The sequence below is a fragment of the Salmo trutta genome, chromosome 3, assembly GCF_901001165.1.
Source record: "Salmo trutta chromosome 3, fSalTru1.1, whole genome shotgun sequence".
Classification (NCBI taxonomy): Eukaryota; Metazoa; Chordata; class Actinopteri; order Salmoniformes; family Salmonidae; genus Salmo; species Salmo trutta.
Genome location: NC_042959.1, coordinates 16,757,398 through 16,775,665, shown reverse-complemented (window position 1 = coordinate 16,775,665; position 18,268 = coordinate 16,757,398). Strand labels below are relative to the sequence as shown.

Below are 18,268 nucleotides of genomic sequence, written 5' to 3'. Positions count from 1 at the left end.
CAGCTAGTCATAGCTAGCTTATTCTTGACAATGGTTCTTGAGACCTGAGTAACTGCCAGTGCAACCACTGAATCACAACAACTTGTGGTTTAGTGGTACTGAATTCTTTGGGGTGTGGAGAACTGGTGAGAATGTGGTATTGAATCCCAGTGGTGTCGGACTATGAACTTGTCTACCTCGTATCGTGCTTTTGACTGTCTCATTCCTTCCTCTCTTCTCTCAGAGTTCTTCAGGGAGCTCATAGACTTGTCTGAAAAGTCCATGAATCAGATGTTTACTAAGACCTACGGGCGCCTCTTCACCCAGAATGCCAATGTCTTCCAGGAGCTGTTTGTGGAGCTCCGTCGATACTACTCAGGTTAATGGGGTCTCTCTCTCTCTCTCTCTCTCTCTCTCTCTCGTGTTGGACTTTGCATTTGTGTACTTGTGTCACTATGGTACATTTCCCTCACCGTCTCATCAGTTCGACAATGCTACATCTTTGCCTTGTTTGACAAGACGACAACAAATTATCTGAACAAGTAGAAACAGACTGACCTAACCTAGGGCCATTTTCATTAGGCACCAAACTGACTGAAACAGGGAATGAGTACTTGGACTTATCCAACAAGAAATGCTAATTTTTTATTTATTTTGCTAAGTGTTTCCCTCTTTTGTCTACAGGGGGCAGTGTGAGCCTGACGGAGGTGCTGTCAGAGTTCTGGTCCAGACTGGTGGAGCGGGTCTTCTCTCTGGTCAACCCCCAGTACCAGTTCAGTGACGAGTACCTGGAGTGTGTCAACAAACATGCAGAGCAGCTGCAGCCCTTTGGGGACCTGCCCCGGAAACTAGGCTTACAGGTCAGGCAGACTTGGTTGGTATATCAACTGAAAACTAACATCATTCATATTTAATAATATTAAAGGCATAGTTTACCAATATGTCATTTTGGAATTTGGGTTAACAAAACCAAAGCATAGACTGGTACTACGTTGTCCATAGACTGCTTACAGGGTAAGAAAACCAATATGTTATTTTGTAATTTGATTGAATTATCCCTCTAAGTTGGTCCGATTTGTAATGTTTGTCACCATAATTAACAAAAGAAGCCGGTGTGATAAGTCATTCAAATTACCACTGAAACTCAACGATAACGTTACAGTAGCACATAGGCGATCGTATTAGAGAGAACTATTTGAAAACAATGAGCTGAGTGCATTGATATACAGTAGAGTAGATTTGTATCAGAAGTTATTAGCTGATCTCTTTCATTCAGGTGTCCAGGGCATTCATTGCAGCCAGAGCACTGGTTCAAGGCTTGGCCACGGGCCGTGACATTGTCAACAAGGCAGCAAAGGTACACTGTGTGTATGTGGCCGTGCACTTATATTAAGAAGAATACTCTCTTCTATTGGTCTGCTTTTAGTGGTTCCGTTGATCTCCCTAACATCCTACACCTTCTGCTCTTTGTCTCCTCCTCCAGTTGAGTGCTGGTGCGGGGTGTGTGCGTGCCCTGATGCGTCAGTGGTACTGCCCATTGTGTCGAGGCATGCCCTCCCTGCGCCCCTGCCACGCCCTCTGCCTTAACGTGTTGAAGGGCTGCCTGGCCAATACAGCCGATCTGGACACTGAGTGGAACAATTTCATTGGTGAGTGGAGATTGGAGGTGGGCATTAGGGGGGTGGGTGGCTTTTGTTGGGCTGATTCGGTCGAGTGGGATGTTAAACCTGATGCATGTAGAAATGTACTGTATAGAACCTACTTGCATTTCTATTCTACAGAATAAATGAGTCATGCCTATTCTATACGTTGCATTTCTATCTAAAGTTTTGAACATTGCACCCATCATAAAAAACAAAATGTATATCTTTCTTATTAGATCTCTTCCCTTTCCTACCTTCATCCTTCTGTTTTCACACTTTTATTCAATGCTCCATCTTTCATCTCTCTACTCTGTCAGATGCTCTGTATCAAGTATCTGAGAAGCTGGAGGGGCCCTTTAACATGGAGCTGGCTGCAGACTCCATCTCTGTTAAAGTGTCCGAAGCCATCATGCACATGCAGGAGAACAGCATCGCCACCTCCACTAAGGCAGGGATGGAGGAGGGGATGGAGGGAGGAGGAGGGGATGGAGGGATATTATAAGAATGTGCTATATATCCACAGTGCAATAGAATGTACATCATAGAATGTACATCATAGAATATAGATAATAGAATGGCTGATAAGATGCACATCGGCTGTCATCCTAGGTTGAAACAAGACTTAATGTTTAACAGTTGTATTACTGCCCATGGAAGACCATTTTGGGTCCAAAACCCCTTTGTTTTGCTTGATCAAATTGTGGAAGTACCTGTAAAAACTGCATAGTGCAATTTTACTAGTTATCATATTATTCTCCATATATTGTTCTTAGTTTAAGTATCCACTGTCTACCATTATTAACGTACGTGATAATATTGGGATGCTATTTTTTTCTTAGATCCATGTTTCACCCTTATTGTTGCAGAGATACATCCATATAGATACATAGCTTTATCTCTGTGGTTTGGCACTAGGTGTTCCAGGGCTGTGGGAGTCCCAGACTGGCCCCGGGCCGTTCTCGGCGCTCCCCCAAGGAGTCAGGGGGCAACAGGAGACCCTTCCGTACGTTCAGCCCTGAGGAGAAGCCCACCACTGCTGCAGGCACCAACCTGGACCGACTGGTAGGAGGGGAGAGGGAAGATCAGGAAAGGAGAGGAGGAAAAAGGAGAGTGAGGTGTGAGAGGAAAGAGAGGGGAGGGGGAAGAGAAGGGGGGGAGGAGATGGAGTGGCAAAGATTAATTCTTACCTGCAATTAATATTCAAGCCAATTATTTTTGTAGTTTATGCCCATGTTAGCTCTCTCTGTCCATATGTTCAACAACAGCCATTTATATACAGTAAGTTCTAGTTTGTTTGATGACGACGACGTGGCTAAAATGAGCTTCCCACCTCCATATGTTCAACAGCTATATAAGGGTTTACTTTACAGCCTGCATCAACCAGTTTCCGTCCGCCCGCCTCCAGGTGTCAGAGCTGAAGGAGCGACTGCGGCCCATGCGGGGCTTCTGGGTGTCTCTCCCACACACCATCTGCAACGACAAGAACATGGCTGCCGACGTCACCAACGAGGACCGCTGCTGGAATGGACAGACCAGGGGGAGGTGGGTGTGAGGCTGGAATGGACAGACCAGGGGGAGGTGGGTGTGAGGCTGGAATGGACAGACCAGGGGGAGGTGGGTGTGAGGCTGGAATGGACAGACCAGGGGGAGGTGGGTGTGAGGCTGGAATGGACAGACCAGGGGGAGGTGGGTGTGAGGCTGGAATGGACAGACCAGGGGGAGGTGGGTGTGAGGCTGGAATGGACAGACCAGGGGGAGGTGGGTGTGGACCAGGGGGAGGTGGGTGTTCGATAAGACACAGATGTGGAGGAGGATGTTAGTCCAAGGGACAGAGAAGATGGAGATTTGTGCGTGCGAGCAGGTAACTAAGAATGTATCAAACTGATATTTAGTGTTTTTGTTATCATATTGATATTAGTTTCAGTGGTGTAGCTATGTCATTTTGATGTGTGTGTGTATCAGGTACCTCCCTGACGTGACAGGTGATGGGCTAATGAGTCAGATCAATAACCCAGAGGTAGAGGTGGACATGGCCAGGCCAGACGTGAGGACCAGACAGCTCATCATGGAGCTCAGAGTAGCCACCAACAGACTGAAACATGCACAGGCTGGACAGGACACTGACTTCATGGACAGTAAGTCCCCCCCAACCACCCACCAAACAGAAATATTTTGACTGGTTCGTCATCCTGTTCTAATCCTATTACTACTGTCCCCCCAACATTTGCACTCTTTAACTGCCCTTTGTCTGTCTGTCGCTCTGTCTGTCTGTTATCATGTCTCTCCCTGAAGGTGAGGTCGAAGAGGGCAGTGGATCAGGCGGCGGAGGGGAGAGGTACAGTGATGATTGGCCTGGCTACAGGCCCTACTCCCCTCCCTACAGTAAGCCCCCACTTAACCCCCAGACACCCATCAAGCCCCCTCGAGTCAGAGACCGAACCGGATCAAAGTGGAACAGGAGCAAGGGACGGTCCATCTCAGCTGTCAGCCGGCCAGCCTTCTTCTCGCTGGCGGTTTTGTTTTGGTTGTCAGTTATGGTCACTGTCGCCCCCATGTGGAGATAGCCAGTTACTACAGCCTGAAGCTCAGGGTTGTGTTCATTATGGCAAATAATGAAAAAAACCTTTTGAAACAACACAAAATGAAAATAAGCATTTCTTATTGGATAAATCCAGTCAATCCCATCTTGTTTCAGGCAGTTTCTTCTGTTTGGTGCCTATTGAATATGACCCAGCTGAGGTTGGGTTGAGGAGGGGTGTAGTGTGCCTATGTAATCATCAGCACAATGACAGATACGTTTGCTTATTCTAGAAGAGAAAGAGGGGAGTTGAATCTAAAATGTGCATGAATCCAGCACAAAATAATCTCCTTGTGGAAAATGTATTCAAGCACAAGGGAAGTTACATTTCCTATGATTGGCTATCCCAATGGTTCCCAAACTGTGTGGTGCAAGTTGCAGATCAACTTACCCAGGGCTGCCCAACCCTCTTCCTGGAGATCTATTGTCCTGTAGGTTTTCAGTCCAACCCTAATTTTTCATATCTGATTAAGCTAGTTAAGGTGTTGTTGAGCAGCTATTTAGTAGAATCATGTGTGTTAAATTAGGGTTGGACTGAAAACCCACAGGAGGGTAGATCTCAAGGAAAAGGGTTGGGCAGCCCTGAACTAACCCTTGTCAGCTAACGTTTTTTAGCCCATTGAATTTGTTGTAATGTTTGAGTCCCTCAGGTATTACATGAACAAAATGTGTAGAATTGCAGGTAATTAGCTTTAAAACTGCAACATTTTCTCCACCCCGTGGCAAAATGTGTAGAATAACAGGAAATGAGCTTTAAAATAGCAAAAATGTTCTTTGCCAACTAGAGGGGTGTGAACAGTTTGTCATGGACAGTGCTTGTGCCCATAGAAATAGACAAGAGCACTGTCCACTCAGCAATAAAATTACAACTTAATGTTAAAGCCTCCACATACTTTAGTCAGATGTGGAAGGTATAACAGAACTTCTAGTGAATGAAAAGATAAACGGTAAAGTCAGGGTCTTATTAGGAATGTGCTTAGAGCATGCCACCATTTTGTGGAGCCTGCCCTGAAGTGATTGCTAATTTATTCTTTTTATTTGTAATTTTATTTATTTATTGATATAAGTGTTGTTTTATTTCGATGCAGGAATTGATTGGAAGTGTTAGGGGCAGTATTTCCCCCAAATCCTGGTCCTGGAGGTCCCTTATATGTGCTGGTTTCTATGGAATGTGCATCTCAGATGACAACCTCCTGGTAACATTGGCATGTTGTAAAGTTAATGTCCATTTCATTGTTCATCAGTCGCCACTTCATTGTGGGATCAGTTGCTTATCACAAGCTTAGGTCTCCTTCAAACCAGACAAACTGATGTGTAAATAACACTAAAAGAAAGTCAATGTTTTTTTTTTATGGGAGCAGTGCATTAAGGAGAGGATTGTGTTGCACTGTCTGTCAGAAAGCTTACAATAACGTGTCCTTGAAACAATTGAAAATGTAGAATAGCATTTTTACTGAATTTCTCCTCACCACACCGCTGGACATGCATTTCATGTGTCTTTGTTTGAAGGCGAGATATTAACCAGGGATATTTGAGAGCCACTGGACCAGCCTTCGTCCAAATTTTCCCATGAGATCTTCCGTGGAGAGATTGTACCTGAGACTCATGATAGGTTGGGAGCAGCGTGTGTGTGTGGTTTTGTATCGTTTGAGTAAGGCTAGTAAAAAAAAAGGAATGGGGTGTTGATAGATGTTACAAAATGGTGCTCTTAGTCTAAACTTTTGTATGAACTTTTCTAAAAAGCAACAATCCCAATGGCCGCTTGGTTGAATGAGCTCTGAGTGTTAAAGAAATGTGTGATTGATAAAAGTGTATAATGGAGGTGTGGTGAGTGTCTTAACCCTAAAGAAAAGCCACCTTAAATGTACCTCAGACAATTATTTCCTAAATGTCTCATTTACTAACACAACAGCGAGGGTGAATGTTTGACTGGGAACTTCAATAAAACTGATATGACACAAGACTGGTTAAAGATGAGAAAAAGTAGCCAACGACATTCAAGTCTCCACCAAGCATAGAGCAAACACTTACAGCAAGTATTAAATCATAACTTAATAGAAAAAGCTCTACAAAGTAGAGACAGATCAACTTGATTCAAGACGAGAGGTTGAAAAGGTAATGAAAGTGTGTAAAAAGAGAGAAGTGTAATAGAAAAGTAAAGATGGTTAATACAATAATGTATTGAGAACATACAAGCACACATCTTTTTTTTAATGACCAATTGCAGGATCCCTTGTTTGAGGGGATTGTATGTTTCCTAAGGTTCTTAACCTTGTACGTTAGGATAGTAAGTCTGTGTGGGAGTGGTGATGTATGCCAGGTCTAAATATGGATTTTGTCTGTTTATTTAATTAAGCATCATTATTAAATTCAACGATGATAGATGCTTTTGACTATCAAAGTGCACAATTCAAATTAATGAGTGGTCACTGGATGGCGATTGTTTTATTCAAACTTTTGGTTTCTAGTCTGTTAGTGGAATCACTATGACCTCATATCAACACTCCCATATAAGATAACACATTCCATTACTGTAAAAGGATAGTACAACTTTAAGATGTAACAATTTTGGGAAATAGATTACTCTGTTTCATTAAACTGTCAGGAAAATATTGTGTCTGTAAATCCATTTTTAACGTTTTCTGAATTCAAGTCTCTTCTGGTAACTTTATTCTTGCTGCTAGTGGGGCTAATGTTAGTGTTCATATTTGTATCAATATCAACATGGCAGTCAGACAGATTCAGAGGTACAGTATGATATCAATGCAACCATTAAAAAACAAAAAAAAGGGAAAACCACTGAAAACCATGAAATTATGTATTTTTAGGGGGTGGGGTGCTCTTCAAAAGAGTTGTTAAGCTTGTAAACATTGGTGTACGTACACAATCTTAAAATTAGCTTTTTCACTATTATGTTCAATTAATTTTATTGAAGTGTATTAAAGTCCCTGTGCCTATGCAGTTGGACCCAAAGATATGTCTTCTCTAATGGGGTGATGTTCCTCTGTGCTCTTATGCATGATGTGGTATGTCTTAGCCACAGGGTACTTGATGCATCTGCACTACAACAGGATAAAATAGACAACTTTATTTGTAGCTGGGGTAAACACAAAACAAAAGATAAGACATTTCAATATTCAGCTTCCACCAAAGGCTGGTGGGAGGAGCTACAGCAGGATGGGCTCATTGTAATGTAATAATGGCATGGACTCAATTGAACGGAGTCAAACGTGTTTTCCATGTTTGAAGCGTTTGTGTTCCATTAATACATTCAAGGAGCCAGTCCTATAGCTCCCCCCATCAACCTCCTCTGGCTTCCACAGTTGTCCTGAGTCTGCACAACTCTGCCAGGACCTAGGATCAAGGGAGACACTCAAGTGTTTTAGTACTATATCTCTTGACACAATGATGAAAATAATCATGGCCTCTAAACCTTTACTGGACCCTATTCCAACTAAACTACTGAAAGAGCTGCTTCCTGTGCTTGGCCCTCCTATGTTGAACATAACAAACGGTTCTCTATCCACCGGATGTATACCAAGCTCACAAAAAGTGGCAGTAAAAAAGCCTCTCTTGAAAAAGCCAAACCTTGACCCAGAAAATATAAAAAACTATCGGCCTATATCGAATCTCCCATTCCTCTCAAACATTTTTGAAAAAGCTGTTGCGCAGCAACTCTCTGCCTTCCTGAAGACAAAAAATGTATATGAAACTCTTCAGTCTGGTTTTAGACCCCATCATAGCACTGAGACTGCACTTGTGAAGGTGGTAAATTAACTTTTAATGGCGTCAGACCGAGGCTCTGCATCTATCCTCGTGCTCCTAGACCTTAGTTATGCTTTTGATACCATCGATTACCACATTCTTTTGGAGAGATTGGAAACTCAAATTGGTCTACACGGACAAGTTCTGGCCTGGTTTAGATCTTATCTGTCGGAAAGATATCAGTTTGTCTCTGTGGATGGTTTGTCCTCTGACAAATCAACTGTAAATTTCGGTGTTCCTCAAGGTTCCGTTTTAGGACCACTATTGTTTTCACTATATATTTTACCTCTTGGTGATGTCATTCGGAAACATAATGTTAACTTTCACTGCTATGCGGATGACACACAACTGTACATTTCGATGAAACATGGTGAAGCCCCAAAATTGCCCTCACTGGAAGCCTGTGTTTCAGACATAAGGAAGTGGATGGCTGCAAATGTTCTACTTTTAAACTCGAACAAAACAGAGATGCTTGTCCTAGGTCCCAAGAAACAAAGAGATCTTCTGTTAAATCTGACAATTAATCTTGATGGTTGTACAGTCGTCTCAAATAAAACTGTGAAGGACCTCGGTGTTACTCTGGACCCTGATCTCTCTTTTGACGAACATATCAAGACTGTTTCAAGGACAGCTTTTTTCCATCTACGTAACATTGCATAAATCAGAAACTTTCTGTCCAAAAATGATGCAAAAAATGTATCCATGCTTTTGTCACTTCTAGGTTAGACTACTGCAATGCTCTACTTTCCGGCTACCCGGATAAAGCACCAAATAAACTTCAGTTAGTGCTAAACACTGCTGCTAGAATCTTGACTAGAACCAAAAAATGTGATCATATTACTCCAGTGCTAGCCTTTCTATTAGTGTGCTAGCTTCCTGTTAAGGCAAGGGCTGATTTCAAGGTTTTACTGCTAACCTACAAAGCATTACATGGGCTTACTCCTACCTATCTTTCCGATTTGGTCCTGCCGTACATACCTACACGTACGCTATGGTCACAAGACGCAGGCTTCCTTACTGTCCCTAAAATTTCTAAGCAAACAGCTGGAGGCAGGGCTTTCTCCTACAGAGCTCCTTTTTTATGGAATGGTCTGCCTATCCATGTGAGAGACGAAGATTCGGTCTCAACCTTTAAGTCTTTATTGAAGACTCATCTCTTCAGTAGGTCTTATGATTGAGTGTAGTCTGGCCCAGGAGTGTGAAGGTGAATGAAAAGGCACTGGAGCAACGAACCGCCCTTGCTGTCTCTGCCTGGCCGGTTCCCCTCTCTCCACTAGGATTCTCTGCCTCGAACCCTATTACAGGGGCTGAGTCACTGGCTTACTGGTGCTCTTCCATGCCATCCCTACGAGGGGTGCGTCACTTGAGTGGGTTGAGTCACTGATGTGGTCTTCCTGTCTGGGTTGGCGCCCCTTCTTGGGTTGTGCCGTGGCGGAGATCTTTGTGGGCTATACTCGGCCTTGGTGGTGGTTGAAGATATCCCTCTAGTGATGTGGGGCTGTGCTTTGGCAAAGTGGGTGGGGTTATATCCTGCCTGTTTGGCCCTGTCCGGGGGTATCGTCGGATGGGGCCACAGTTTCTCCCGACCCCTCCTGTCTCAGCCTCCAGTATTTATGCTGCAGTAGGTTGTGTCGGGGGGCTAGGGTCAGTCTGTTAAATATGGAGTATTTCTCCTGTCTTATCCGGTGTCCTGTGTGAATTTAAGTATGCTCTCTCAAATTCTTTCTTTCTCTCTCTCTCTCTCTCTCTCTCTCTCTCTCTCTCTCTCTCTCTCTCTCTATCTCTCTCTCTCTCTCTCTCTCTCTCTCTCTGAGGACCTGAGCCCTAGGACCATGCCTCAGGACTACCTGGCCTGATGACTCCTTGCTGTCCCCAGTCCACCTGGCCGTGCTGCTGCTCCAGTTTCAACTGTTCTGAACCCTGACCTGTTGACCGGACGTGTTACCTGTCCCAGACCTGCTGTGTTCAACTCTAGAGACAGCAGGAGCGGTAGAGATACTCTGAATGATCAGCTATGAAAAGCCAACTGACATTTACTCCTGGGGTGCTGACCTGTTGTACCCTCGACAACCACTGTGATTATTATTATTTGACCCTGTTGGTCATCTATGAACATTTGAACATCTTGGCCATGTTCTGTTATAATCTCCACCCGGCACAGCCAGAAGAGGACTGGCCACCCCTCATAGCCTGGTTCCTCTCTAGGTTTCTTCCTAGGTTCTGGCCTTTCTAGGGAGTTTTTCCTAGCCACCGTGCTTCTACACCTGCATTGCTTGCTGTTTGGGGTTTTAGGCTGGGTTTCTGTACAGCACTTTGAGATATCAGCTGATGTAAGAAGGGCTTTATAAATACATTTGATTTGATGATGTATTCCACATTGTGTTACCATCCACAGCAGAAAGCCGAGCAGAGCCAGCAGGAGCAGTCCTACCATTACTGAGAGGCAGATGACCCTGTCAGCCTCACCTGCAAACACACCATCAAGTCATCAAACTGAAGTTACTTTACAGTATTTAGTTGAGACAGCAAACGCCATCAAACTGAAAGAATACAGGAAAAATCACATCCATTACTTGGCGGAGCTAAAGTTCCTAGATGTGTATTGTACCAACGATGATGTGCAGAAGATCCCTGGTTCGAGCCCAGGTAGGGGCGAGGAGAGGGACGGAAGCAACACTGTTACACCAGTAAGACTTCTCGTCCCCCAGACACTGGTTTAGTACGATCACACAACACATGGCCACTTGCATAGGGGCCCGATCCCCACAGAGACTTTCTCCGCTCAAGTTCAAGCCCAGAACACTTCTTCGATGGGGTTTAACGGGGTTGGCATCCAATGTTAATGGTCCATTACCGCCACCAGCTGGTCGGGGTATTCAATAAGAAACTTTAAAAAACATTCCAGGAAAGGGGGAAAACGACATCATACAAAATAAAACGTCAACTTAAAAGAATTACTCACGAAGACCCACAAAACATTCAGCGGCGTACACAATGATTCCAATTTTCTTAGACTTCTCCGCTTGTGTGGTACAGTTTATGGCCAATGCAATAAATAATACGAAGTCCACCTTTTCAACATGTAGCATTTTACTATCCCTGCGTTGATGAGAAACTTTCACTGGTCGTTGTTGTTTGAATGTTAAATGACGAGACAGAGGCATTGATGCGAGTAACCAGTCTTGTTCAGTACATTGCAAAACATCCGGGTATCTCAAGCACACCGGTAAAAACACTGGAGTTGCACTAATTAACAATTACCAACAGATGGCACCACTGTGCCCTCTTACACCCATAACATCTTCCCTTTTATAAAATAGAACAGGAGCTGTCAATTCACTAACAAATCAAACCTAGTAATAATTTCCAACATGATCATTTACATTTTTTTTTTAAGGTAACAACTTAACACATTTTGATACTCTCTTCACTTTTATCTCTCTCAACAATCCCTAATGGGAAACCTACAGATTAAGTATTTTTGGTGGCTGGAGCGTGAAAAGACAGGGGGCTTGTCTGCGAGGACTGTGGGTTCCCGCACAGACGTGTCACCTGACTGTCTAAGGGGAGTATTGATGGGCGAGGGAGCGGCCGACCTATGATCCCCTGGCTCTTCGCCCAGTGCTCCAGGCCCCATGTGAATTTCTGGGATTCCGTCTTTTGTCATGCGACCCCTATGACCATCAGGGTTCTGAGTAGGTGCTGGCTCAGCAATCCGAAGGTCAAACCTGTTACGACGGTACAGTGATCCATTCACTTCGACCAAGTAGGAGCGTGGTGCCACTTTCTGTAGACAGGATCCGAGTCTCCAGAGGCCTGTCCGGTCCACTGGTAGTGGTTTCATTCGCACCGTTTCACCCACCCTGAGCTCGGGTAAGTCTTTTGCTGATTTGTTGTAGATGAACTTGGAGACCTGTCTTCTGTGACATAGCTTCACCAGCACGTCTGTCACCACACATGGCTCCAGGAGAGTGCTTGCTACTGGCAGAGCTGCTTTTAAGCGCCGTGCCATGAGGCGCTGGGCCGTGCTGCTATCCATGCCTTCTGTCGGGGTATTGCGCCACTGCAGGATTGCTTACCAGGCATCTTTGCCCTCTCGCAGAGCTTTTTTGCAGAGGTTCTTTGCAATTTTGACTGCCGACTCCGTCTTCCCATTAGCTTTTTGGGTGTCATGGTGATGAGGTGACGTGCTCTAATTCCCATTCTGCAGCAAATTTTTGGAACTCAAATTCAGAGAATTGGGGTCCATTATCTGAAATTACCCTATCTGGCTGGCCATAGCGGGCAAACTGAGCCTTGCAGCGTTTGACCGTTGTCTCTGCTGAGAGGTCGGGGAGGAGGTCAAACTCCCAGAAGTCTGAGTAATGATTGACTACCAGCAGAAAGTCTTTGCCACTGTGCTATAAGAGATCCAGACTTACTATCTGCCAGGGGCGCATCGGTAGCTCGTGGGACATCATTGTCTCTCTCTGTTGCTCAATGGCATATTCATTGCAGGTTGTGCATTTACTGACATAGTCTTTGATTTCACTCTGCAGTTCCAAGACAGCCTTCACTTTTTCAGGATCCGCCTTCAATCCGGTGGAGGACAAGATGTGCCCATGAAAGCGGACCTCTGGGACTTTAAACTGAAGCTTTTTTATGCTTAGCCTTAGCTTGATCTGTCTGCATCTGTCCATCAGGGCCAGCAGCTTGGCGTCATGGTCACATTCTGCCTCCTCATCACTGTCCCCACAGCCCACTACGAGGATGTCATCTGCTATGGGTTCCACGCCACTGAGTTCCACCAACAGCTCGTGCTGTTTCCGCTGATACACCTCTGGAGCCACGGAGACACCAAACGGAAGCTTCAACCACCTCTTCCTGCCCCAGGCTGTCCAAAAGGTGGTCATGTAGCTGCTGGGCTCGTCGAGCTTGCACTGCAGGAAGGCATCTCTGGCGTCCACGAGCGTGAAGACTCTGGCCTTCAGGAGCTTGTAAAAACATCCTCCAACGTGGGCATAATGTAATGTGAACGTCGCAGAGCCCGATTGAGGTGTTTAGGATCAATGCATATCCATAGCTTGTCTGGTTTCTTGACGATAACCATATTACTTATCCAGTCTGTAGGCTCGGTGACAGATATGATGTGGCCATCTGCTTCGTATTTGTCAAGCTGAGCCTTCGTAGCTGCTTTCATGGCCACTGGTACATTGCAGGGTGCACACTGGACAGGCTGGATTGCTGCGTCCAACTCAAAGTGGACTTCGCCGGGAACTGACTCGACCGGTGCGTTGAAGACATCATGGTATTTGTTTAGGAGTGTCTCCTTGCTCAGGGGCCCATCCTGGACTTTGTCTATAATGTTAAGATCAGCTGGGATGGTGAAGTTAATAAGCCCAAGGCGCTCGCATGTAGAACCTGACAGTAATGGCTGTTGACTAGCCTCAGCTGTTTCAAACTCAAGGGTGTGTTTCTGGCCACGTAAAACACACACTGTCATAAACAGGCCTAAAGAGGTCATGAACTGGCCTGAATACAGTTTCAGCTTGGTGCTACTCTTTTAAAAATCCACCTTTCCAGAAACAAGTCTCTCACCATTGCCGCTTGCTATAGACCACCCTCTGCCCCCAGCTGTGCCCTGGACACCATATGTGAATTGATTGCCCCCCATCTATCTTCAGAGCTCGTACTGCTAGGTGACCTAAACTGGGACATGCTTAACACCCCGGCCATCTTACAATCTAAGCTTAATGCCCTCAATCTCACACAAATGATCAATGAACCCACCAGGTACAACCCCAAATCCTTAAACACGGGCACCCTCATAGATATCATCCTAACCAACTTGCCCTCCAAATACACCTCTGCTGTTTTCAACCAAGATCTCAGCGATCACTGCCTCATTGCCTGCATCCGTAATGGGTCTGCGGTCAAACGACCACCCCTCAACACTGTCAAACGCTCCCAGTATCCCAGTACCCCAGTATCTCTACTTGCACATTCACCTTCTGCACATCTACCATTCCAGTGTTTAATTGCTATATTGTAATTACTTTGCCACCATGGCCTATTTATTGACTTACCTCCCTTATCCTACCTGATTTGCACACACTGTAAATATACTTTTTCTACTGTATTATTGACTGTATGTTTGTTTGTTCCATGTGTAACTCTGTGTTGTTGTTTGTGTCTGCTTTGCTTTATCTTGGACAGGTCGCAGTTGTAAATGAGAACTTGTTCTCAACTAGCCTACGTGGTTAAATAAATGGGAAATAAAAAAATAAAAATCTGAAGCACACCGGTAAAAACACTGGAGTTGCAGTAATTAACCATTTCCAACAGATGGCATCACTGTGCCATCTTACACCCATGACAGTGGTGGCTCCACTTCCATTGCTTCTTCGCCGCCACTCGTTCCTTCCAATTTTCTCACCGCCTCTGGATAGGAGACACGCTGGACACTCCTCACACTTGCCACCCCATTGTCATTCACCAGGGCACTCCAACAATTCAAGCGCATGTTCACCTCCACACATGCAGCATTTCCCTTCGTCTGGCATACGATTTTCTTCCCTTCTGCACACACTTGACACAATCGCTTACAGGGTATCTCATGAATCCTAACTTTAGATGAGAAGGAGAGACTCTTCATCAAAGAACAGTAGCATGGATGACGTGAACTTCTTTTCTCCGTCCACCATACAGGTCAATCGACATGCACCAACCACTCCATTGATGACTTCAGTTATATCCTCTGCCTTTATTTCTTGCGTCACGCCAGAAATAACCTTGATAGGTGCCATGCTACAAGGCTTTTAAATGAAATTACAGCCATTCCCCTGCTACCTGTCCGATTAGCCAACGCGTTGCAGTTGAGTCTGATCACACCAGCCCCGCCACCCACTTATCCATCAATCCATCTTGTGACACATACACATTGTTTGAAGTAGAATAGACGAACTAGGCATTGTGGTGCTCATGTGAATTCTCTTCCTTCAGTAGTTTTTAATTCATGATACAGCACTGCCTCGAGTGCCTTATAAAACTGTTACTAACATATTAATATAACAATCAATTACATATTTTCATTAAAACATCCCTTACGAAAAAAGATTGCAGTTAGAATGCAGTATAACTGCAGTATGCTGCAAATACTGCGTCCAAAATAACGTTTTGCAGTATAACTGTAGTTATTCTGCAATTACAACATCCAAAATACCACAGTTGACTGCAGTTACTGCACTTTTACTGTAATCTTTTTTTAAGAGATTATTTTTTATAAGTAAAATCATGCAATTTAATTATTCCACCAGAAGATATAGTCTGGACAAAAACCTTTTGGTTAATGTGCTAAAGACACAACCCAGGGCACATTCGTAAATTCACTTTGGCTGTCTACTCCGATTTCATAGCACTCTCGTCTGAGTGTGCCAGAGCGCAGAATAACGTTATTGTAACTTATAGCTAGCCAACTTCAGCTAATTCAGTCACGTCAAACGTTGAACCTGGAATGACAGCAGAAATACACATGAAAATGAAGCAACCGCTTTATGTGGGAGCACCACACACAAAGCCTATTGAAATCTATATTTATTTATTTTTTATTTCACCTTCATTTAACCAGGTAGGCTAGTTGAAAACAAGTTCTCATTTGCAACTGCGACCTGGCCAAGATAAAGCATAGCAATTCGACACATACAACAACACAGTTACACATGGAATAAACAAATCATACAGTCAATAATACAGTAGAACAAAAGAAAACAAAAAGTCTATATACAGTGAGTGCAAATTAGGTAAGTTAAGGCAATAAATAGGCCATGGTGGCGAAGTAATTACAATATAGCAATTAAACACTGGAATGGTAGATGTGCAGAAAATGAATGTGCAAGTAGAGATACTGGGGTGCAAAGGAGCAAGATAAATAAATAAATACTGTATGGGGATGAGGTAGGTCGATAGATGGGCTGTTTACAGATGGGCTATGCACAGGTGCAGTGATCTGTGAGCTGCTCTGACAGCTGGTGCTTAAAGCTAGTGAGGGAGATATGAGTCTCCAGCTTCAGAGATTTTTGTAAGCAATGGGATTTCCTTTTGTTGAATATATTGTTTGCCTCAAACATTTTAACAATGTTTTATGGTATGCATGTGACTTTCTAACTTTATGAAACCAAATTGTGAGACATCTTATTTGCAAATCTCAATAAAGTATTTCAAGCTGTTTTTGGTTAGTAAAAATGGTCATATCAAAGTATTAGGAGATTTTGTGAAAAATCTATATCAAACAAATTTAAACCTAATCTGGAATTTTATTTCACAGTTTGTGGTAGAAAACAAGAGAGTTCAAAGGTTATGGTAACACTTCTGTTCTTTTGTTTGGAAATTAGCTACATTTGTTTACTGTCCTTTTAAGCATTACTGTAATATGAGACTATGGCCTATAAATTAAGCAAGCTTTGACATAAATATCCAACAATCATGTATGCCCCCTTCAAAGACTAAAATGGACTGAAATTCAATCAAACCCTGAGACATATTTTGGTAATTCTTTCAGATAATTAAGTGTTTGCAGATCAATGGACACTAATCAACTAATACAACTAGGAAGATCGGTCCAAAATCCCCAGTAATGTGTTGTCATCATAGTGAAAAACAAAAATGGATACAGTAATTCAGGTGGCAAATTAGGCATATTATTAGTTAATTCAGAGAACCACTTCATAGCAATCAGCTAAATTAGACAATAAGAATATGTCGCCATAGTGCACTGGCCATTCTCGTTCACAAGCAATGACAACTTTCCTGGTGGACGAAGAACCCTCATATTCATATTGGGGATGAGTGTGTTGACATAGCATTTTCTTTTTACACTTGTGTTTACATATGACTACAGGGAAGTGATTATTGCTTTCAAACAGACCGTTGCCCATAGGTGTGCCACCACCAGTACAAATGGCCCTGACCTGATTTGAATTAGCTTTAATGAATGTGTTTTTTACTTTGCAATTTTCGCTATCAGACTTGGTCAACTCCAAGTAGCCCATCACACCCTGACACTTCTGTATCGTCATATCCCCGTTGACGTGCTGTTGGAGGAAGTGTTTATAACGAGACTCAATGTTGGCCGGTTGACCGTGTACCACCTCTGTGGCACACATCAACACCAGGAACAGGGAAGCCCTCAGGAACCCCATGGCATCAACTAAATGGAGAAACAGGAGGGGTAAGTTAGACTATTACTAGTATATTACTATTACTATTAATTACTGTACCAGTGTAGACCATAAGGCAGGGGTCCCCAATTACATTCAGCCGTGGTCCGATTTTTCGGGTGGTCAGGGGGCTGGAAAATAATAAATTTGTTCACTGCAAATTGACAGCAAGAATCCCAAACAGATATAGTATTTTGAGAAGAACAGAATCATTTCAGATCTTGATTACATTGTCATACGATCACATATGCCTCTATTTATGCGTGGGAATACTTATGAACAGGTGTCATACATTTAAATTACTTTTAGATGATTTCCTGGTGATTTTACAGTATTTTATGTCAAACAAGGAAAAATAAATATTGTTGATAAATATACCAAAAATATCAACGTTTGTCAAATATTTGATAAAGTTAGATAGATTAAGTAGAGTCATTACACTCCAAAACCATTTTGTATAAGTTATGCAAACATAAATTACATTATATAATTGAAATCCTAATTTGGTCTTTAAAAACCCCATTTTTATGCTGCTGCTACTCTCTGTTTATCATATACGCATAGCCACTTTAACTATACATTCATGTACAGTTGAAGTTGGAAGTTTACATACACTTAGGTTGGAGTCATTAAAACTCGTTTTTCAACCACTCCACAAATTTCTTATTAACAAACTATAGTTTTGGCAAGTCGGTTAGGACATCTACTTTGTGCATGACACAAGTCATTTTCCCAACAATTGTTTACAGACAGATTATTTCACTTATAAAATTCACTGTATCACAATTTCAGTGGGTCAGAAGTTTACATACACTAAGTTGACTGTGCCTTTAAACAGCTTGGAAAATTCCAGAAAATGATGTCATGGCTTTAGAAGCTTCTGATAGGCTGATTGACGTCAATTGGAGGTGTACCTGTGGATGTATTTCAAGGCCTTCCTTCAAACTCAGTGCCTCTTTGCATAACATCATGGGAAATCAAAAGAAATCAGCCAAGACCTCAGAAAAAGGAGACGCGTTCTGTCTCCTAGGGATGAATGTACTTTGGTGCGAAAAGTGCTAATCAATCCCAGAACAACAGCAAAGGACCTTGTGAAGATGCTGGATGAA

At 43.3% G+C, this 18,268-nt stretch overlaps 2 protein-coding genes across 2 annotated transcripts; one reads left to right on the top strand and one right to left on the bottom strand.

Annotated features, from left to right (window-relative positions):
• Positions 1–1,500: 1,500 nt before the first annotated feature.
• Positions 1,501–4,756, top strand: gpc2 (glypican 2). The gene is made up of 6 exons (XM_029725185.1): positions 1,501–1,628; positions 1,940–2,070; positions 2,538–2,684; positions 2,970–3,164; positions 3,585–3,757; positions 3,915–4,756. Exons 2-6 carry the CDS (start codon positions 1,940–1,942, stop codon positions 4,184–4,186), a joined length of 918 nt encoding a protein of 305 aa, XP_029581045.1. The 5' UTR covers positions 1,501–1,628; the 3' UTR covers positions 4,187–4,756.
• An 11,881-nt stretch (positions 4,757–16,637) lies between these two features.
• Positions 16,638–17,145, bottom strand: LOC115164738 (ribonuclease-like 3). The gene has a single exon (XM_029717500.1). It carries the CDS (start codon positions 17,139–17,141, stop codon positions 16,653–16,655), a length of 489 nt encoding a protein of 162 aa, XP_029573360.1. The 5' UTR covers positions 17,142–17,145; the 3' UTR covers positions 16,638–16,652.
• Between the last annotated feature and the right edge of the window lie 1,123 nt (positions 17,146–18,268).

Coding starts and splice junctions, on each gene's coding strand:
- gpc2 (XM_029725185.1), top strand. CDS start 1,940: ATGCTCTGTATCAAGTATCTGAGAAGCTGGAGGGGCCCTTTAACATGG. Junction 2,071..2,537: donor GCATCGCCACCTCCACTAAG/GCAGGGATGGAG, acceptor GTTTGGCACTAG/GTGTTCCAGGGCTGTGGGAG. Junction 2,685..2,969: donor GCACCAACCTGGACCGACTG/GTAGGAGGGGAG, acceptor TATGTTCAACAG/CTATATAAGGGTTTACTTTA.
- LOC115164738 (XM_029717500.1), bottom strand. CDS start 17,141: ATGGGGTTCCTGAGGGCTTCCCTGTTCCTGGTGTTGATGTGTGCCACA.